This window comes from Bemisia tabaci, chromosome 3 (genome assembly GCF_918797505.1).
Source record: "Bemisia tabaci chromosome 3, PGI_BMITA_v3".
Lineage (NCBI taxonomy): Eukaryota > Metazoa > Arthropoda > Insecta > Hemiptera > Aleyrodidae > Bemisia > Bemisia tabaci.
The window spans coordinates 29,272,560-29,296,240 of NC_092795.1; the positions used below are offsets into that span (position 1 = coordinate 29,272,560).

The 23,681-nt window shown below is 37.5% G+C and overlaps 2 protein-coding genes and 1 long non-coding RNA gene across 3 annotated transcripts in view; 1 reads left to right on the forward strand and 2 right to left on the reverse strand.

Annotated features, from left to right (window-relative positions):
• Positions 1 to 22,117, forward strand: part of LOC109031125 (armadillo segment polarity protein-like) — a 198,626-nt gene extending 176,509 nt beyond the window's left edge. The window contains exon 10 of the mRNA XM_072298142.1: positions 21,894 to 22,117. Within this exon, the coding sequence (XP_072154243.1) occupies positions 21,894 to 22,102 (209 nt within the window). The 3' untranslated portion in view covers positions 22,103 to 22,117. The remainder of the gene's footprint in view (positions 1 to 21,893) is intronic.
• On the reverse strand, positions 238 to 9,967 carry LOC140224140 (uncharacterized). The gene is made up of 5 exons (XM_072297542.1): positions 9,905 to 9,967; positions 8,691 to 9,357; positions 7,822 to 8,021; positions 6,836 to 7,001; positions 238 to 5,820 (listed from the first exon to the last, which is right to left on the reverse strand). The coding sequence occupies exons 1-5, from the start codon at positions 9,965 to 9,967 to the stop codon at positions 5,327 to 5,329; spliced, it is 1,590 nt and encodes a 529-aa protein (XP_072153643.1). The 3' UTR covers positions 238 to 5,326.
• Positions 14,396 to 19,779, reverse strand: LOC140224230 (uncharacterized). The gene is made up of 2 exons (XR_011899521.1): positions 16,807 to 19,779; positions 14,396 to 15,511 (listed from the first exon to the last, which is right to left on the reverse strand). It is a non-coding gene; the product is annotated as an uncharacterized lncRNA (long non-coding RNA).
• Positions 22,118 to 23,681: the final 1,564 nt, after the last annotated feature.

The window sequence follows — 23,681 nt, forward strand, 5'->3', positions numbered from 1 at the left end:
GGTGCTTATTGAAGAGGCTATGGATTTTGGGAATCTGTGATATGCTTCATATCGCATACTCCAAAAATGAATCGGTGGACCAAAATGCTCAATCAAAGTAGGGTAATGGATCATGTGATGCATTTTGTTTGTTAGCCTTTTAGTTTCACTCAGGTCTAAGTATGTCTCATGATGCTCTGTAATGTAAGATTCCAGTAATTTTAAATGTTCCAAGGGAATGAAAGGGGACAAAAGAATATCTAATATTTGTCTTAGTAACAAGTACAACTTCCAATGCTCATCATCTTTGGGGATGAGATGACCCACAATAAGACCAAAGTATTTAGTTAGGGTAAGAGACTCTGCAGCTGAAACAGAAATTTTTATCTTTCCGTCATCGATTGTCATTAATGGGGGCTTATTATCCTTATCAATAGGACCGTAGTCGAAAAATTTAATTAAAGTATTAAGTGCATCCAGGTCAAAAAATGTTTGTCTCATATAATGGGTTATTAATAATTCTAAATCTTCACTGAAAAAAACGTTTCCTAAATTCAAGGCGACGCCGTGTTGACCTAAGAAAATTGGATACTAGAAAAAAGTGGACAAGAAACGAAGTCTTGAATGAAGAAAACGGTATTGCCTTGGTCGACGAAAACGCGATTTCTTGAACCAAAACTCCTGTTGCTTTGAAGCACGAAAACGTTTCCTTCAAATTAGGAAACACCGCCGCGCGAAGAGTTTCCTAAAAGTAAGTAAGTGTCGTGTTGTTTTCAGGAAACGTTTCCTCGAAAAAAAAAAAAAGGAAACAGTACCTGCAAGCGTTTCCTTAAGGCCTAGATACACACGGCGATTAATCGCCGCGATTGCAATCGCGGCGTTTAAACGCAGGTGTATTCGGTCAATCGCCGCGACGGGCGAGTGAAATTCTCGGAATTTCTCCAATCGCCGCGATTGAATCCAAAGTAGGATTCAATCCTACTTTTTGGGCGAGTAGATGCATTTGTTGAGTCCTGTTTATTCTTGATGGATGCGAAATCCACCAGTACATGTGGTCTACATGTGTTTTTGTTTACGTTCTTCTGTCTTCGAGGTGCTCGTCAATTAGTTTTATAGTATGTTTATTTTTACATTTGATGCGAAAATTGTTAAAATTGCAGCAGAAGTGTGTCCGTTCATTAGCCACTTATTATTCAAGAGAGGCACCAGAACTTCAGAAATAGGAAACATTATTCAGTTGAAAATCTTCATCTTCATTCAATTAAAAAAAGGCACTAGTCTTTTGGGCACAGTACTTACGACTATCCTGTTATCAATATGATCAACTAGATAAGATACTGATCATTTTAAGGTTATAATAACATTAACAATTAGCGCTGATCGCGGCGATTAATCGCTAGGTGTATACGTGATCGCACTGATGGCCTCTGTTGATTGTATTGCGTTGAGCGATGCGACCCGAACCAACCCAATCGCGGCGATTAATCGCCGTGTGTATCTAGGCCTTTAAAATTAGGAAACGGCCGGTCCCGCCGCGTCGCTGCCTTGGGAATCGGCTCCCTGCCTAGTGTCCCTATCCATAACCGTTGAAGCGCATACCCCAATCGTTGGTACTGCCGGGGGTGGTTTCCTTCACGTAGTTGACGCGCTTCGCGCTCCCTCTGGTATCCTGATGAAGAACTCCGTTTCGCCCTGGCTGAGATTTGATCCTGTAACCTTCGACATTGTCCCGGGAAGAGTGAAATTCCGACACCGTAGTCCACTCGGCCATCCTACCCTCGCGAGCGATGAGGAGTTATTTTCCTATGTTAAACCTATTCGCATCTATCTCTTCGGCTACACAGATGCCCACCTGCTACCGTTCAATAGCACTTGGGTTTATCTAGCAAATACTACCTCAATTATCATTTAAATATATTAAATATTCACATATTTCCCTTTTCTTTCTGTTTATCAGCCGGTTCTCAGATATTATTTAAAGACCGTGGGCCATCGCCGCCATAACTTAACCAACGTATTCCCCTTTCTTTTTCATTCGGAGATAGTATGATCATGGAGTAAATTATTTTTTTATTTAAGTCTGGTTAAAGGACAGATTTTCATACGTGCCTCTCAAAGGTAAATTATCACTCATTCGATTATCCAATCTGACGCCCATATCATTAAGGTTAATGCGTAAATCAAAGAGGCTCATGTGAGAACCGCTTCTGCTCATACTGAAAGTAAATATGATTTAAAATTCCAATAAAGTATAGACAAAATAATCTAAGATTATTTAATGCTGGCTATAAAATTGGCACATAAAAGATAAATGATCTTTATGGAGTTTTCAAAATGTACTCGGAATAGCGGTAAAGATGTGGTGATAAAGGCATGTATAGGTAATACTTTAATGAGTACATATCGGGCCGAGTCAAGCTTTCTGGGATTTGAAGACACTTAAAAATGTTCGAAGCTACGACCAGATTCAAAGAGTGTACTTGCAGTAAAATGTTGAAAAGCTTCACATTATTTATTTTTACCTACATTAACGGACGCACGCTTTTGTTTAGAAAATTTAAAGAAATTTTCGTCGAATCAGAAAATTCACCGAAAAATATTAAAGGAACTTTGGCTCTGATCCGTGCATTTCTAGAAAGCATTCTGACATTTTGGACCGAAAACAATATTTTTGATAAGGCACAAAAATTGCGTTTTTTCAAAACCTCCACCTTTCCGACGCGTAAATCCCTTACGAACAAGAGATAAATTGATTAAATTTAAACATACTGAATTTGTTTGGAGTGGAGTGGATCTTACGAATAACGCCATCCAAGCGCTTCGGTCGGATTTCTGTAAAGGACCGTTCAAATAATATGCAACGCTCTAACGGAGAGAAATGGTCAAGGAGAGAGTTACGCCGTTTTGTTTTTACGTGTGAAAGAATAGGGACCTACGTCGCAAAAGTGTTACGAGGGAAGAAGTGAGTGGGGTTCCAAAAATTGGAGATTTAGCGTTACGTTTTTTATGAGCGTGATGTCACTCATGGGCGTAAGGGTGCATCGAAATTTTCACGTAGGTAAGCCGTAGAGAGCATGGTGGTATACGGACGGAAGGGCTCATCATCTCAAAGTGTAGATGCGCCCTTCCGCCAAAGGAGCGACGGTATATTTGGAAGGCCCCTCTTGAGCAACTCGCCGAATACATGGTGGTGTACGGCACGTTGCATCCACCTCCTCAGTAGGCGTTTGGTAATTTTTTTGTTTCCTAATTTTAAGGAAATGGGTTTCTTCGATCAACATCACATAGATCCTTAAATTGAGGAAACAGGAAATGCTATGCCCGTTTCCTAATTTTAAGGAAACTGATCTCTTCAAACGACACTCCATGGATTCTTCAATTCAGGAAACGGCTTTGCTTCTCTCCGTTTCCTAATTCTAAGGAAACAGGGTTCTTCGATCAACACCACATGGATCCTTAAATTTAGGACACAGAAGCGATTCCCTCGTTTCCTAATTTTAAGGAAACAGTTTTCCCGTTTCAAGTATCCGTTAGTCTGTTTCAAGAAAACGTATACGTGGTTCAAGAAAGCATGGTTTTCTTAACTCAACACAATTTTGTTACCTTGGATCGAGATAACTGTTGGCTTGTTCCAAGCTAACACCGTGTTGAAATTAGGAAACTTTTTAAGGATACATGTTTCCTTAAATTTAGGACAAGTTTTTTTTCAGTGTTAACACAGGCCCCCAACAAGCAATCGTGCATAATGTCGAACCCTGTGGATTCACAACAATGGTACGTAGGAACAGAATTCCAAGCACATTCCTCCACAATACCTGTATCTGTTTTACAATTCTTAGCTACATCAGCTGCATAATTTTCGCGGTTTCGCCACAATGTCTTGTCATCTGTGCACTGAACTATCATATTTGCTCTCAACACCTTACAGATGCGGCAAGGATAATTTGCAGTGAATCCTTCGACAAAACCAAGTAATTCATGCAGCCCCAAATTATCGCCGAGTATGAGTGCCAGCTTAAAATGAATTTTTCCATTGAAATCAGGCGTTTCAATGGAAATTTCATCATTATAGAGGGATTGAAATTCCGTTATTACACATTCATATAGTATTTTTTTCCTTATTTTGTGGCGGTCTAGGCTATGATGTAGGTAAGTCATGAAAATATTCTGCAAGTGGGACATAAATTCCGGTGGAAGGAACGGTAAACCTACATACAGGCCAGTTATTTTGTGTATTGTTCTGTGAGTTCCGATGCAATTGCCACACTCAAAATCGTCTGAGTACAAGAAAAGCGGGAGAAAAGTTTTGCCTCTAGGATCAAAATTGGACCAATTTTTTGCATGAATATACGACAAGAGAAAAGTTTTTTCTGAAACAACTTCCTGAACATAATTCAATAATTTATTGATAATTCCTGGCTGCTCAAGAAATTTTTTCAGCGTAACACTTAGAGGAATGTGCTGGGCTGTTAAACGATCCATGTGGATCTGATGTTCATCTCTTATGTTAGATGTGCCTAGCGTTGTTCCTAGGAGAATGGGTACAGGTTCAATATATGTACCTTCTTCTTTAAATGTTTTAACACGCATATACTCACTTCTTAAATTTTCGAAAGGGTTCTCCAGAATTTCAAAGGCATCTTCCATGGAATATAATTCGTCTGAGCTTGCATTTGCTCTCTCCAATACTTTAAATACAACTGGTCTTAAAACTTCCCCTAAACCCCGAAGCAATCCTCCTGTATAATTTATAATTTCTTGAACTTCCCCTCTGGTAATATTTTTATTTTTATATAATTTGGAGATAAAAATGTCAACTTCAGAAGCAATAACACAGTTAAGATTATCAGGCAGTTCATGAGGCTCAGCAGAGACTTCTTGAGAATCTACACTGCTATTCATTTCATCATTTAAATTATGTTCCAAAGAAACATCATCATCTGAAAGATGCATTGGTTCTGCTTCATTAAGGAGAGTCTGCAATTGCTGCGGGGGAGTGGGGGTAGGAACGGGATGCACCGTTCGATAGTGGCGAAGAAGTGAACTTAAATTTGCAAATTGTTTTTTCCCACATTCGTCTTCAATACAGAATGCACGATCCTTGCTGTCCTTATTATGATATCGGAAATGGCTTGCAAAGGAACGCAAATTATTGATCACTAGGGAACACTCCCAGCAACGCGGCATTGTACTGATCCTTAGACTAGAAAATCATAAGACTAGATTTCTTAAAAATTGATACAAACCTAAGAAAAAAGTAAGTTTAAACTTATTAATTGAACAACAGAGAGATCACATAGAACTAGAACAGAATGGGCAAGAACAGAATTATAATTCAAAAAATTCTCTAGGCTTTTGATTGGTCTTGCTGTACTTTTAATTTGTGCTCAAGCAATGCTTTCAAGAGCTTCCTTTCTTCAGCATAGGTTACATCAAATTCAGTGTGGATGTTGTACAGATGCTTTTGAAGATACATCCATGAGACTTTGGCTTCTTTTGGATATTCGGTCCCTAAGACTTGCGTTATTTTGAAACTCAAGTCCAAGGCTACTAAAGGTGAACTAACTCTGTAAAGCTTGTCAAGTACATATACACAACCTTTTGTTTCTGCTTCAAAATCCAAGGCAATCGGGAATACTTGCATTTGAGATCCACGTCCGATGGTGGCATATTTGGATTTTTTAGCGTCAATCTTACTTGCAATATCAACTTCTGAGGTGGCTACCGGCATGAATCCGTTTATGATGTCCTGTTTTTCTAATTTCCAGTTGCCAATATTTGTACAACGGTTTAAGGTGAGAGCCAGAAGCTTGGCAGCTTCTATCGTTGACAGATCATCATCTGTAGAAACAGAAAAGAAAGTTTAAAAACGAATGAAATAAAAATATTTTTCAAATGAGGCTAATGCCTTTATCAAACAAGAACTGTTGGAAATAAAATACCTTTCTAAAGGTCAACCAACCAATCAATCAATGGCTGATAAAACTTGGTTTCTTTCGGCTTGATTTAATTTAATTTTGTAGTTGTTGTTGCACTAAGTAGGTGGTTTTTAAAATTTCCGTGGAAACACCCAGATCAGTAGAAACATTTGGCCCAACAACAAGACTGCACAAGAAAAATTTGGAAGAGAAGAGCTCAGTGAAACTAGAAAAATTATTGAATGACACATTTCCTGTGTTGTTCACGGTCCAATTAAGTTTCCGTAAACCGTACCTTAATTTTTTTTCTTCTTCTTTTTTGACCCTTTACTTATTAGGTACCTCTTCCTGGTGTTGGTGTCTAAAGCTGTACCAAAGAAATTTCCCTATGATCCTCTCTAGCTTCCCCCATAATAGAGAAAAAAGTTACACAGAAATTATATCAACAGCTGCTCTCGGAACCGTGCACCTCTGATGTGGTAATGCAGACTTTCCATTGCAACTTATATTTTACCTTGTATACCAATCAGCATAATTCCCTGAAAATTTTTGTAAATGTTTAAACAATTCTGTGAAAATTTTAAGTAATCCATTGGGTTGTTTTTCTTCAGTAAATAGAGATTAAAATGGGAAATTTACAGTCATAAGTGAGCATTGAGGTTTCTTTCCTTGACCGTAGAACGAAACAAGTATTCAAAAAATATTACTTCGGTCTACTTGTAAAATGTTTATGGCACAAAATTAGCAATGGAATTTGAATGTGAATTCCAAGCCTAGGAAGCATTTTACTTTCATTCTGAGTTTTCAACAATTTTAGACTTGAAGTTTTGATGGCTCCACAAACGATAAGCCACCAAATTACACCAAAGATTTCATGCTGTTAATTATGAAGATTTAAATGACGTGTCTCAATTTCATTTTATTAAAAAAATATTTACCTTCTTCATTTAAGTTTATGTTATTTTGTTTCACAACTGCAACTGCATTCTTGTCGGTTTTGCATTTCTCTCGAGTGAAGCTTAGTAAACATTCTTTGAAGTTGCTCCAGTTAACCTCTAATGAATGGACTTGTTTTGGGTATTTTAATTCAAAATCAATTTCAAACTGGAATAATTTAAAGAAAAACACGGAAATAATTTTCAGTATTGAAAAGAGCAAAACAGTCAAATTTTTCATGTAAAAAAGGTCCCAGATCTACAGAATTAGAAGACAGTTGTCTTCAAAACGAGAGCAAAAGATTTAACTTAGTATTAAACGAGGTTTGAAAAAGTTCAGCAAAGATTAGGAAGGAATAAAAAGAAATTTGTTACTCAAGTACTATGCTCATTTTCCCTTTTCACATTTATTGATTAGTTACGCCTATTAGAGGTCTCATACAGCCATAGAATTGAATATTATGAGACTCCCAATGGTTTCTCATGAGCTGCGCAAGGGAGAGGACCCCGCAAAACTGCCAAAAAACATTGTGTTTCCTCCAAAATTTTCCTCCTGAAAAGAAACATCTCAAAAAATTGCAATATTGTGGGGCTTGAAGGATAAAGTGACATCCTTTTCATGATAATTAAACGAAATTTAAAACCTGTCCAACATTGTCCGGCAAAAGATAAACTTTTCCATCAGCTTCCTGGATTCTAAAACTAGCAAATGCAGATGAAATGCATAACTTATTAGAAACGGTATACTTAAACGGTAACTTATACGGTTGATTCCAGATTGAGATTCTTATGAGTACAAATAAGTCATTAATTTAAAATTACAGTCTGGTAAATTCCGACAGAAAACATTCTCAGAGATAGATAGGTACATGTGCATCATATCGGATCATTTTTAATTTTCTTTTTCTTAAAGGCACCTCCTAAAACTTTCCTCTACTGGAGGATGTATTAAAGAAAAATAGAATAAAATAGATTGAGATTTAACTTACTAATTCCCAGCCTTCGTCAAGACCAAGAATGGGATAGGCTTCAAATATCTTATGGATGGGCTGGTCTTTCCATTCATTCCATCTAATATCAGCTGTTTCTCTCCAGTAAGTTTTAGTTGATGCAGTAATTTTTGTAGATTTTTTCAAGTGGGAAACTTTATCTTGTAACTCCTTGGCAGTTTCAGTTGGTTTCTCTGAAACTAAAAGGGGAAGAAAAATATTAATTATTTTGAATGAACTTTGAAAATTCCGACAACTTTTTAAAAATTATTTTTCCCTGTTTATCATGCTGAAATTTTCTCAATGGAAAGACGCACAGATTTCATGTCTCTTTATATTTTTGCTAAAAAAAACTAAAATATTGATTGTCGATAAATTTTTGTGATTTTGTCCCTAAGCTTATTTTAGGGGTACTTCAAAACAAAGAGATTTAAGTATTTTAAAAACATGAGAGTGATGAAGGAAATTCTTCAACACACACTGCATTATTTATTTCTTTGACATTGCCATAAAATGATTTTATATTGATAACAGTTCATTTTCTTGGATGCAGATGGGTGGAGGTATGAAGAATTCAGAATGTCACATTGAAAAGTACCACTGACTAGTAACACCAGCAAAATGATGGCAAGAAATTGTTTTATTGAACACATGCAACTAATATTTTCAATCTGGTTTCCAGATCTGTGGTTTAGTGAGTTCATACATTGCTCCCCAATAATAGGAATTGATCATGATAGAACTTACTTCAGTGTCAATGTCAGAGAACACTAAAACAGCTTTACTTAAATATTTTCATCTCATGAATACTCATTTTGAACTTCAATGAGACAGAAAGATAAAAAATTATATTGATAAAATATGCTTACCTAGCACCACGTGTTTGGCCTTACGAGACCTTTGGCTTGAAACCGCGCCAGCTGCTATAAGTCCCTTCCTTATGTTATCTCGAATATTTTGAAGGCGTCCTTTGGCACGCACTGAAATCTTGTTGACTGTCTTATGCGGAGAGTACCATTCTTCCTGATCCTCGGTAGGAAAGAGACGACACACAAACTTACTCAGTTCCTTCAGTCGAGAGGTTTTAATTTCTGAAGTTGGTGAATCTTTGAGCTCAACAGCTGCAATAATGTTGGCAATTACCCCTTTCTCTTTGTTGCTCAGGGATTTGGTAGTAGCATAGTTGGTCAGAACTGCTTTTCCTTTGGGTTCTTTTTTAATTGTTTCCTCTAATTTTTTATGGTCACTTATTGTGAAGTCAACCTCCGGAAACAATTTCCTTTTTGAAGTCTCAGGAGCAACTGAAGCGTGAGCCTGCTGTTGCTGTTGCAGTCTAGGACTTTTACGTGTTCCCGTCTTGGGGCTTTCAGACGCTTTCCTTCTTTCTCCTGGAGGTGACTGAGAAATCAAGTTTACAATATCAGCGTCACTCACACTTGTAGAACTCTCGAGACATGGTGATACACTGACTGGGTGGGACTTGGGAGTTACTGTGTGTACTGTTTGAGTACTGTTGCTAGGACCAGGTTCATAGATCTAGAGACCAAAAAAAAACAAACAATTCAATCTCATGCATTGACATGGCAAGAGTAGTCCAGTAAATGACTTTCAGAGGCAAAACTATTTTTTGTAAGGGAGTAATCATGTTACAAAAAATACAGAGGAGAAACCTCAATGAGAAAATAGGTATTTTGAAAATTTTTGAATGTAATCCCAATTAAAAATTTCTCCAATGCCTTCATGGCTTTTCAAACGAAACTGATTTTAATTGTGGTTGCTTAGTTCTAGAAAGAACCATAAAATGTACTTTAGTGAAATATGTTCTAGACTAGACAATACTCTATACCAACTTAGTCTTTCCTTCCATTGAAAAGAAAAATTAAGAATTCATTGGAGTAAACATATGTAAGGTGGTACTCTTAAAAGCAAAAAAAAAAAAGGAAAGTAGAATGGAGGTGGAAAAAACTCAGAAAGAAATATGGGGTCTTAGCATTTGCCTTCTGTTCTCAAGACTTTAGAGCAGGATTATGAAGTTAAATTATTCATAATTTTGGACTGTTTTTTTATCATTGATCATAAGCACCCACAGAGAAAGACATTCGGCATCATCAGGCATATGAGATAACGTGATTAGAGGTGGACTCATTGTATCAAAAGGAACTATATTGATTAGGTAGGACATGAGCCTTGGCATGCATGTACACTTACGGATCTCAGGGCTCATGCCAGAATGAATAGAGTTCCTTTTCATACAACAACATCCAAGTAGGTACCTAATGCTCAGATATTTACAATTGAAATTCTACACGAAAACGTATATCATGTGATACAGTAAAGTTTTTATGATGCATGGTACTTGTGTTACACAACGTCAATCTTAGATTTGAAGTTAAGGCATAGATAGAAATAGGAAATAGATATGCTGATACCGATTATTCAAGACTAGCAGTCAACCCGCGCTTCGCGCGGCGATATTGCAGGAAACAAATCCGAATATCTCATAATATATGCGTATAACTTTTAATTCACTGATTTTATTTGGATCGCTGGAAAATTAATGCATACTTCTATAATTTAGGACTGAGTCAGGGAAATATAAGGTTCGTTAAAAAGTAACCATCCCTAGTACCGTGTGACACTATTGTTAACGAAAAGTTTTTGTAACTTGTCAAAGAGGTTTTTGAATGATCTTCGAATAACTTTTGATGAGCTAGATGTAATGGTTGTACGCAGCTCTTGCACTTCTGTTCGATATTGTCAAGAATCATCTGAATTTTAAAAAAGTGTCCGCTTGTTGGATACCCAATATGCTCATTCATGCATACAAGTAGAAGCGCATGAAAGCTTTAGCAGACATTTTGGAGATGAACCAAGAATTAGATGAAGAATTTATGACTTAAATCACGGCACCTTAATTACGGGATGACCTTAATTACGGCAACTATGTATTGTCCATGAGGTGCAGATGGACCCATTTCCTTAGCTCATCAAAAGTTATTCGAAGATCAATTTTATCAGCCACCCGTACGACCCACGTTTCTAGTGACCCGTACACTGAAAAAAAGTTCTGTTGTCACAAACCAGAATTTCTGGTTGTATTTCGCAACCAGATTTTCCGGTTGATTTAACCAGAATTACATTTGACTCAACTAGAATTTGGTGGAGTCAACCAGACGTCTGGTTGAGTCAACTGTAATTCTGGTTGAATCATCCGGAAAATCTGGTTGCGAAATACAACCAGAAATTCTGGTTTGTTACAACAGAACTTTTTTTCAGTGTAGTATGAAACATACAATCAGAGAAAACAGATATCATCTCACAATAATCAATAATTAGTAGAACATGAATCGTTTCGATGTATAATACCACATTAACATTCAAAATAATCCACATAACAGTTAAAATCTGAAATATATATCGACCGTACTCAGAATGCATTGCGCAAAAACTAAAGATCCACCTTAAGAGCCCGACATAGCCGCCCTCGTTATGTTTTCAGAAAAGAGAGAGGGACAACATCAGTCATGTAATAACTCCGAAGTACAAATCGAAAATCGAAGTTTTTCTAAACCATAGTATTTGGAAGCGTTTGAGAATTTCGCTTTCATTGTCCTGATAAAGGACTTTAAAAATATTTCTATACTTATAATTATTCAGCGCATATTCAGCATTGGTTTTTTCATGACGCATTTTTCCACGTGGAAGAGTGGCACCTACAGTTTCGAATTTTTCGAGTTTTTAAAAATTATAAAGGCAAATCATGATTTGCAGTTACGGATCTTCAGTTTTGTAAGGACATTCGGACCACATTTTGTAATTAAGAACTACAATTTTTGGCTCCGTTTAGAAATGTCTGAAATTTCTTGGCTTTGTTTTTTCCGCGAAATGGTGTGGACCCAGCATCATTTCTCCACCTTGTTACATATAGTTCGGGCCCCCTTCTTAGTGTTTTTTTTTTTTTTTTTTTTTTTTTTTTTTTTTCATTTAGAAATAAAGTATATACCATTACTTCTCGTAAGTGTGACGTAACGTAAGTGTTTTTACGGATGAGCCAAAACTTATAGTTTCTAATTACAAAATGTTATCCATTTCTCAAAGGGCCTTACAAAGGAGAGGGGGCATCGGGTCAAAGATCATTAAGATAAAAATTGAACTACATGTTGTAATTAATTGTGAACAAAAATTCCTGATTCAGGTCAGAAACAACTTATGCATCATTAGTTCCCCCATGCATTCTAGTATTTTTACGGATAACCCAGAAACTGTGGATCCTAATATGTAAAATTCAATAATTTATTGTGGTGGTGTATTGTAACTAACCAAATTTTCCGTTACGGTAGAGTGCCTTAAAATATTGATTTTTAAAATGTTCCTTTTTGGTCTTACATTCGATTGGTACTTTTTTTTTGACCTACGTAGAAAATCTCGAGCCTGAAGCATATTTAAGGCGACTTAAAAGGCGACCGGTGTTGGTCGGCTCTCTCTCTTCGCTCTCTCCCTATCCCTTCTCCCCTATTTGGGGGGGGGGGGGGGTTCAAACATGCATATACAATATCAAAGGAATGTCCTATGATAAATGAACCATCTTCCATTGTGATATTTGCAATTTTGTGGTAATATTCCTAGAAACATAACTTTCAATACTGAAACAATATTGCCATAGCCCTCTTCGCAATTTCAGGGAAGATATTTTCATCAGCTGCTCAGATTAAAAAAAAAAAAAAAAAAAAAAACAAAGTAAAAACGTTCGTGGGGAGGGGGGAAGGCGAATATATATACGAGCAGTAAGCGTAGAAGAATAACTATGGAAACATAAGAAAGCTCAAAAACTTTCATCAGCTGATAATCGGATGAAACATAGAAAGGCCCGCAGTGTTGCCGTTCATAGCATAGAACAGCGGAAATCAAGGGCCAATTACGCGCGCAGCTAAAGGTATCCGACGGCCACCCGGCAACGGCCGCGTCAGGAAATATACCCGCACTGCTACGTCTCTCTTTCCAACACACACGGGCTTACGGGAATATCCGCGACTTCCGACCGCGGTTACTCGCGAACGGACGGGCGGATCGCGAAAAGAAAGCTTATTGCACCCCTCGGGGACAGTACCCGTCGAACGGCTAAGTTCGCACCGATTCCGACCGGTGGGAGCGGGGAGGCGAGCGTGATGGATCAGTGTATGATCAATGTATTTCCCTTTTATTAGTTAGATCTCCCCTAATACTCAACTCCATACTTCAGAGAAAAACATTTCAGAAAACAAAACCTAGGTAGTTATAAAAGCATTGGACACCTACGTCGTGATCATCTTCTGAGGATGGATCCTCTGACTTCAATGCCTCAAATTTCCTTTTGAATTTAATTTGAGAGGCCAAAGGGAACAAGACAAGGATTGGCTGCAGTTCCTCGATTTTGCTTAAGCGCAAAACATCCTCGTCAAATCCATTTTCTAGGAAAAGAAAATTTCATTTGCCAAATAATTTTTGGTAAGTAATACAAAAAAAAAAGGTGAAATTAACAGTAGACTACAAGGTAAAACAAGCTGCTGGTTCCAACACTACTGTGTTGGAGAGCTCGCCTTTGGGAAACTATTAACAACTATTAATGATTTTTTCTGAAATTGTATATGTATTAAATGAATCTTTACCCAATTATCAGAGGTTACATGCCGATGCAAAATGTTATGACGTAATTTCATATGACAAATTTTTCACATTACAATAAATAAAGAGAAATAAAGAGAGAGAAATGGAATTATCTTTTATGAATGTGATTTTGCGGCAAATGTTGCAATGGCTATTTTTGCCATCGCATTTTTGTTTCTGGCTTTCATCGTTGATAAGCTTTTTCTTAACTTGTCAACAATGTAATGAAACCATATGATTTAATTTTAATTTTTTTTTTTAAATCAAGTCGCCAACTTGAATTAAGGTTATACTTTGTTAAGCTGGCAGTCTGAAATTCTGAATTTTTATCGGCACAGAGTTCAAAGAAACTATAATTTAAGCACGGTTTGGAGGAACGTTTCTGCCATAATTCTTACACAATACTTATGGTATACACTAAGAGCTGAAAAGGAATTCACTTGAATTTTAGCGTGGAGCTCGAGAGACCACTTCAAGCCTTTGTATGCGAGTGGCTCAATGGAGCACATCACGCCTTTGTAGGTATGGGGTGGCTCAATGGAGCACCTCGCGCACTATAAATAGCACGGAGCTCGAAAGAGCACTTCATGCATCTGTATTTTAAGGTTAAAACGAACTCTAAAGAAACTCAATGCGAGGCTCAAACGAATTCTCAAGCATTCTAAATGCGAGGCTCAAACGAATTCCCAAGCATTCTTGATGCGAGGGGCTCAAACGAATCCTAAAGCATTCTTAATGTGAGGTTTAAACAAACTCTGAAAGGATCCCAATGCGAGTCTCAACCGAGCTCTCAAGCATGCAATTATTTTGAGGTTAATTAACCTTCTATGGTACCAATAACGGCAATCTTAAGGATTATCCATTAATTATGCGCAAATCTCAATCTTAGTCTTAGTAACTTAAAATTAATTGAACAAATTATTAAATCACGTCGAGGTCACCATGTTTTTTATTTTAAGAAATAATAACAATTGCAAGTACAACTGCACACAAAAACTGCATTGAAAAGATAAGAGGATGATAACATACAATTAGGTTATTTGATATAAAACCATAGCAACATGCTATGATATGCTCGGCCACTGGAAAGTGCTGCTCTCTAGTGTAGCAAACGAGGAACAATTAATCCTCAGTTGAATGAGGGAACGGAAATGTTCGACGGAGGAAAACTGTAACCCGCGAAAATTCAACTTTTAGACCTTGAAATCAATGGGATTTTGGCCGTTCCTCCGACGGCAACGAGAACCATCCATTCGTCGCCACGGACACTCCCTGCTAAAAATTTTTCATGGAATTCCGTGCTGGTTTTCCATGGAAAATTTCTCCGCGTAAAATTGGGCACGGAAAATTTTTCCATGGAAAATTTCTCCACGGAAAGCACCACGGAAAATGTCACCATGGAAAATTTCTCCATGGAAAATTTCTCCACGGCAAATTCTCACCGTGGAAACCTGCCACAGCACTCACTGTGTCTCATGCAGGTTTCCACCATCAAGTTACCATGGTGTTGTTTCTTTAAGTCATCATAGAACTGTTCTACTCAATGTTGCTGGTTTTTTTAGTATTTAATTAGATAATTTACAAGTTTTCCTTGTAATCAAAATAAATGAAAATGATACACTCACCAACTTGAAGACACATAGTACCAACTATACTTGACAGAGATGTAATAATTCTTTTAACGATTGAGAAACTACCGCACTGTACCTTCGCGTCACATACTGCACGCTCAACATTTCAAATAAGATTTCATTCAGTTGACAATGTGAAAACATATTCAAATTATTTCACAATGAGCACGGAAAACAGCACCAAAAATTATCACAACACTATCCAAATTAGAGGCCAAGAGAGTGAAATATGAACTGTAGATTTTGGTTTCTGTCTGGGAAGCTTAATTGCATCTAGATGGTTTAAAGGTTGCCACTAATTCCCTGCGAATGGCTGTTCAATAAGATCAAAGGAACTGCCAGATGATAGAAAACAAATGGCGATTGCTGCAGCTGAACAAGGCAGGTAAATGTCTCGGTGTGTTTTTATGAAAGCTCTGAAAAATGAATAATGTACAGCGCATCAAAACCATGAGTACAACCAATGATCAGCACTAAATTAAAACAATATCAAGGTGAAGCCAACCAACATTTCTCGAGAAGTTAAAATAAGTTCTGTGGATAGCCAAATAATTTTTAGTAATAGGACAAAATACTTGTGAAAAAGCATTGGTAAAATTGTGTGTAAGAGCAATTATTGCATTGGTAGCCATAAAAATAGGAAGTAAATTATTGGACATCTGATAATTCACTGAAACATGGTTGATAAGGATGTGATGTTTTAGCCCTCTAGAGTTAAAAGTTTAAGGCCTCATCTGTAACTTCAGATATATCTCTCACACTACTTACATTTCTGGATAAAAATACCAAGTAATAGCTAAGGCTCAATTCAGACGTCACTTTTCCTTCACTCATGTCAAATGAAAAGTTGGATCGTGTAATACAACACGAGGACACAACGATCATTTGAGAGGTTGAACAAAAATTTGAAAGTTAGGTCACACCAAGGTTTTCGTTCAACTTCTCAAACAAATGTTAGAGCTCACGCATCATACGTTGAGACAAACGTCAAAAGTATTGTTTAAGTCACCATTCACCAGTGGTGCCACCTGACTACATGAATTTACCTGTTGAGTGGTGCGAATTCAGAGCTAATCGGAGAGAAACATTTGTTTCAACATACGATGAGCGAGCTCTATGTTCTCATGTCCGTATCAAACGATCCAACTTTTCACTCGGTATAAGTGGAGGAAAGCTAGACTGTCTGAGGTGGGCTTTAGTTTCCATCACACAGCAAAAAAATCTAGAGGGGCCTGTATTTAAGGTTTCTTTTTCAGTCCTAAGTAGTTCTCACCTGTGAATTTTATTCACAGTCTATATGGGTTTCGGCAAACGATAGGAAATGGCGATCTCGTATGATCTAACAGATATCTGATATTATCCCTGAGGAGGACGATGACATGAGCTGATGAGCAGCTAGGAATGGAATGCAGTTAGAATGTTAACCGTGTGCTGAAAACACGATAAGGTAGACTGTAACCAATATTCGATCACGGTTCATGTTTGGGGTGCAGACTCGGAGGAGTGACCAAGGAGAAGATAGAGAAAATGATGAGCACATACGAATCTACTATTCAACAAAGAATGTTAGAATAGTTTATCAAGATACAGAAATAAATGTAATGCTATGATTCTATGGAGAGGTTACAGATCAGTGGCTGATGGATCACTATTGGTGCCTATGCCTACATTCAGTAATAGGAATTGCTAATCATTGTTATTCATGACTTACCTAGATTCAGTTCAAGGCCCTTGCATTCAACTCGGATTTGGCGTGATGTAGCGAAAGCAGGAAGTCAAGAAATATATAAATTTCTGAGAATTACTGTATGGTTAGCGAGAGCTTCATTGAGCCTGACGATTCACGCCTCGTTGATAACCTAACCTCAAAATACCGACAGGGCAGGGCGAGGCAGGGCGGGGCGGCACATCTCCTGACTTGCCGAATTGAATTGAGGATTTTTTATTTAAATCTGCATGATCTATAAAAACTCATTCGCTTATTTATTACTGAAATGCGTAACGCCGATAATGTTTCATACTTCACACGCTTTAACATTTGCGTTCTATTCTTGCTTTTATTTTTATTTTTATACAATTTCAACATGAAACAGGGCAGGCCGGCAGGATTGCAACGCAGGTTTTGTTTTGGAGTCGGAACTGAATCACTTTGTAAACACAAGATGAGTTGTTGGTTATCACTGCCAGTAATGCAAATTTTAATTTTTTTATGTGATTTAATTAGTATCAGCTCGAATCCGAGTCTTCTTCGTTACGAAAGTAATGTTACCTCGAAGTTGGTGAATTTTGATTAACCTGAAAGTAAGCCAGCAGTGTATCGCGATGGACTCTTGGTAATCGATCTTCAAATTTTTATTTTGGCCATGCGTAGAAATAGAATGAAAAAATTCTGATAGATACAACTCAATTCTCATTGGTTTTGCTATTACCGCTATTCGGTTCTTTCTACAATTCAATGTTGGTTTCACACAGGAGATTTGGAAGTATGACGGTTGAGCTTCAGTAAAGGCGATCCTATTGAATAGTTAGTGTCTAAACTAATCTTGCAAAACACAGACGTTTGGTCTCTAATTGACAGACTTTAAAGCTGTACCTACAGGTTCGAAGAAGCTGCGTGTTTTCTGTTTTTTGACAAACTATTGCGGTTATTTCAGTTGTCTTAAACAGAGTATAAGCAGCAAATTATTATTACATCTCTGTCAACCATAGCAAATCTCTGAGTTAAACATATTTTAAATGAAAACATTCTCCGTACAGAAAGTAATTGCTACCTACTGGTACAATTATTAAATTATCGTTAAATAGTGGGCATTGTCTTGGGAATGCCATGGTTGTAGAAATTTCAGTGCACTAATGAAGACTTATTCTGTGATAACTGATGACATGAAACATTTTAGTGGCCCTCACTTGTGAACTTCGGTGAGTAATTCAACTTAATTCTATGATGCATAACGAAACAGCAAATAGTTGCTGATTGTCAATGATCAAAGGCTTACAGATTACCATGTTTATTCTTGTGGTGGTCTCTAGTGTTTCGCAGTGTTCCAATGCATGTTCTCTGCTATTCCGTTACGCTCCCTTGAAATTCCATGTAGCCACCACGGAATCTCCTGCTGCCACCATGGAATCCCATGCAGTCTCCACGGAAACCCAAGGAGTCACCATGGAGTTCCGTGCCTCCTCCATGTAGTCTTCATGGAGTCTCCATGGAGTTCCGTGTCTTCACCATGGGATTCCATGAGAAACAGCACGGAATACCATGGAATTCCATGAAAAATTTTTAGCAGGGCTACCAATGCTAAAAGAAATCGATCGCAAAGAGCTCTCCCGAGTGGGCGAGCTCAATAGGAAACTTTAGGTGGATGGATATATTATGATCACGACATCAAAGCTCTATCATTGAAGAGAGGTACAAGCAATGGCCATTCTGCGCATATTGAGTGGTTGAAGCTCAGAGGTTGCTCTTTCAGTCAAGATGATAAAATGAATCAGGGCAGAGCTACTCAGTGAGTTGTGACACGCATGTTCATTGTTGTCTTCACAATTGTTTATTGAAGCAAGCTGTATCTTTTGTTTCAACATGCGATAAGCAATCTATGTCATTAATCTCTATCCATATACAAGAACTACCCCCGCATAGGAAATTGATTCTGCATGAAATGTATTAAGACTTCTTTTGGCATTAAATTTCAAACCACTAGTTAGCAGAGTATAGCCATCTCTCTCAAGTTTTCTCCTTTATTCTGGTCTCAGGACATTTGCAGTGAAAAGAAACAAACCTAACCTAAAGCACTTGCAATCAAGTTAGGGGTGAGGTCTTCGAATCGAATATGTGGGCTCCTCTGAGGAGATTAAGTGTTTCAACCATGACAAACCTTGCTTCAACGTTAGAGAGAACAGCAAATGTTAAGTCCTACGGCAAATCTGAGGGAGGGTAATGTAAAAACAAAAACAAGAGAACTCGGATCTTACCTTCGAAGAGTCTCGCCTCTGATTCATTGAGACCCCACGATATTAAGAGTTCCAAGAATTTGCTCATATTAGAAATACACGACTAGGACAGCATGGACAGGCACTCACGCACAAATCAAGGATTCACCACTCTACAATACACCTGTTCACCTATTGCTTTGATTGAGCGTTTTTGCAGGCAAAGACCCCCTACGAATGAGCAGGCGATCACAGAGCGGGAGTAGCTGGTGGAGCGTGCATGAAGCTCGCTCGGACTCCATGATTATACTCTGTTGCTCTCTCCTCTCCTCTACTCTTTGCACATCACATAATGGCGCCAAGCACAAATTTCACTCTCGGAGAAAAATTAAACTGCTCAGCTCAGGGAATTGACCTTTTTGATCGGGATTAAATTTCTAAAAGAGTTCAAACCAAGTACTAACCAGGGCAATTCTCAAAATTCTTTGGCAAGACATTTTTCTGATATAATTTAAGGATTACCTAAGGAGGGAAAATCTTTAGCATATCTGGAGAAATCACAAGCTTGTGTGGGGGCCCCGCAGCGTTCTGAGGCATCCCTAGTAGCAGAACAAATTTTTGTTTTTCTAAAAAAAGTATAAAAAAAATATATCTGTTATCTAAATGATTTTTTTATATAAAAAATGTGTAACGCTTACTTATATAAAAAAAAATCAAAGTTCAGACCTGACCGTAATATATGAAAAATGATAAAAGCTAGATAAGGAAATTTTTATTTATACACACATTTTTTATTTTTTTATATACTTAACGCATGCATACGAAAGTGTTAAAAGTGAACATTTTTATGTAACGATTATATAAAAAAATAGGTCATCATTTTCGTGAGCTTTACGCGAATTAGAGGAATTTTTAGTATGTTCGCGAAAAGCTCACGAAAATTATTACATTTTTTTATATAATGGTTACATAAAAATGTTCACTTTTAACACTTTTGTATGCATGCATTGTATAAAAAAAATTAACTTTCGTACATAATATTTATCTTTTCCTTCTGTGGTTTTGCTACTAGGGATTGAAATCAAATTCTAAACGTACCTACTTACATTTTGAATTTTGATGGAAAATAAGGGGGGGAGGGGCTTCATTTATATCTGAGCCATGGGGATGCCAGATGATGAGGAATGAGTTTGAGGATTTTTGCGCTCAGCAGAGATGTTTTCAGGAGCATTGGGGGAACTAGTTAGGAGGAGGGGGGAGAAATATTACCCTCTCCTGACTTCAAGAAATATGAGGGCTTTTGCTAAGTTAGCTGTGTTGCTAGACTTTCATTGTGGAATTTGTAATTCTACCAAAAATATTTCCATGTGAAGATGAACCATCAAGCTAAAAATTTAACTCAGCATTCGCACAAATTTATAAATTTTTTTTGTGGCACAATGGTACAACTTCTGGGAAACATCCTGTTAAAGGTAACGAGGCACTTAGCATATTTCTTGAAAAATTTGCTAAAAAAATATCTTTTGCACATTTCTGCTTTTGATAACTTATACCTACAAAAGTACATAACGATCCAAAAAGTGGTGAATTTTACCAGTCAGGCATCAAGGGGTGAAATATGGGAGCATAAATATAGCATTAGGTACCTAAGATGACATTTGAATCAGTGAGTTCGAAAATACACCAACTCGGAAAAAAAAATTTTCAGGAAACACCTAAAACTTCGCAGCGGGCGAAGAAGTTAGTTTAAGAAAAACTTTTTTGGTGCCAAAGGACGCAAGAAGTACTCTAGAGACTTTAACGCACCAAGTTTCAGATACTGATTTTTCATAGTCTGCCCTGAAAAATTTATATTTTTTGACCTGAATAACGCTTGAATATTTATATAACTTGTTGGCACAAGGTATACTGAACCGAAAAAATAAAACCGCATCGGATAGTCGCCCGTTTCCCTTGATCGGCCAAAAATTGGTATTTCCAATGAAATTCTTCGATTCTTCCCTTTTCCCGTCGCCGTTTCGAGCACTTCCGATTGCAATTTCGAAATATCCTTTTGCGTGCAGATGCTTCTACTTATCCATAAGTGTTACTAAACCGTAAAAAAGTGAAAATCGAAAAAAACCCGTGTTGGAGTGTTTCCGAACTCACTGATTCATTTTACATTATTGGAAACATGATTATGTGGATGTGGATGGATAAGGTGGGGAGACGGCAGACGATAGGATGGGTTAGAGTAGGTATTGGTTAGAGGGTGCTCGAACTGCTCTGAGTTCCCGTCGCGCCACGCAGCCATCTTGCCTGCTCATTCCGAGGGGGTCTTTGCCTGCAAAAAGTAAACATCCTATTGCTTTCACTTGCTTCAGTCTTGGTACAAACAAATGAGACTTACCTTGACACAACAACAATGCTATGCGATTTTTGGAGGGAAAGAGGCTCCGCTCGGGATTCCACTGCGCGCGCACAGCCAATGATATACCACAGAATCCGCGGGGTGATTTAAATTGACGCTCTTTTATTTCTTGAGCGCAATATTTAACACTTCAAAAGAATTATGTCTGGAAAAATTTGCAGCCACCAGCCCGTGGAAAACACTCACTTGCTCAAAGACGGTTAGAAACCGAACTTTAAATTTGTTCACCCGAACGTTTCCGATTTCACCCGAGTGAAAAGCCGAGATGTGCAGTAATGTGAACCGTACCACCGTGGAATTTTTTCCACGGAAGAACCTCGGTCAAGTAAGCCGCGGCCTTTCACGGCTCGGTTCGCACTCCCGCACCCTGCGATTCACATGACCGAGAGTACGGTGCAGGTAACCGTATTACTGCGCACCGTACTCCTCGGTATAAATTATTGTACTTTTTTTCTCAGTGTACGGCATCCCTGTTGTGGCCAAACTGTTACAACCCACCTCCAGATGGCCATTGGTGAAAGCAGTTGTCGGTCTTGTTCGTAACCTAGCCCTCTGCCCAGCAAATCATGATCCCCTCCGAGAAAACGGGGCCATACATCAGTTAGCAAGGCTTCTCATTCGTGCATTCCAAGATACTCAACGTAGCGTAAATATCATTCAGTTCTAAATTATAAATCTTCCATAATCAATGCACAATATCTTTCATTTGGAAAATAAATTATTTTTTTGTATTTTTGGTGTGTTAAATTAACACTAAAACGATGTACAGGGTGTTCCAACTAAGTAGCGACGAACTTTTAGAGGTTGCTTTATGGCTCAAAACAAACAGAAAAGTCCTTTACCAAAATCCTCTGAGATGCAAGAGTTCTCGATATACAGGAAGTTCAATTTTTGATAAAAATACCGTATGTGTTCGGTTATGATGTCACAGTGGCTATCCTAATTCTTGGAACTCGAAAACAATTGTGGTTTCGTTACATACTCATCAAGAGCTTAAAAAAAGGTTCTTCGTTTTTTTCGTAAAACCCCTCCTAATGGAGTTATTGACCGCTTAAAAAAATACCGTTTTACCGTACATCTTGACCTACTTTATTTGTGACATACCGTAATACGGTATTTTTTAAGGGGTTTTACGACAAAACCGAAATAACTTTTTTTAAGTTCTTGATGAGTATGTAACGAAACCACAATTGTTTTCGAGTTCCAAGAATTACGGTAGCCACTGTGACGTCATAACCGAACACATACGGTATTTTTTTCAAACATTGAACTCCCTGTAAATCAAGAACTCTTGCATCTCAGAGGATTCTGGTAAGGGAATTTTCTGTTTGTTTTAAGCCATAGAAAAACCCCTAAAAGTTTGTTGCCACTTCGTTGGTACATCCTGTATAATTAGGTTTTGAGAGACTCTTGATTGAGTTAAGAAAAAAAAAAAAAAAAAAAAAAAAACGAAACCCAGTTGCATTCTTGCATTCTGTTGAAATTTTGAAAAATTCCAATTTTAAAATTGGATGAATTTCCAGTAGCAAGGCTTTGTAGATGATCAATTGCAGAAAAGTCATCAATAGATGAAATAGAGGAAGAATTGATTAGTTTGGAATCTTAAAACTTTGATGCATAGTGAGCATGTGAAACCAGTAATTTAGCATAAACTAGATATATTGAAAATTACAAACTGTTGTACCCTTAATTTGTTGAGTGTTTTCGTTTATTTCAGCCTTTAACCGTCAGGAGCTGAAATTTTTGTTCATTTCGGTGTATTGTGTACAATTTGCCAGAACTTTGGAAATTTACTTTGTGCTCCACAATGATGCAATCAAGTGATGCGTCAAATTGTCATCAAATCTTCACTGGCCTCTACTTTGCTGAAATTTCATTTTCTATAATTGCACATTGAGTAGTCTAAGGCTGATATAAATCTTGAGTTTGTAACGCTAAAAAGCTAGGGAAATACTCATGAAATTTAGATTGCTTTTATACTAACTTGCTTGTTAACTTATTATCGGCAAAACAGATCCGCTGTAATAAATCTACTTGCAAGTGAGTGAAAATATGATAATGTTATCTCGTGCAGTTCTCGAACGCTAATATTGTAGAAGAATAATCAATCAATCATGTTCAAAATTGCCGTCAGGTGTGAAAAAAAAAAATGTTCAAAATTGATGATGAAATATTGGTGCTGCGGAGGTTGAATAAGGCTCCATGTGAATGTTTTGAGTTTTTGCTCCTTGAATTGGATGGTTCAA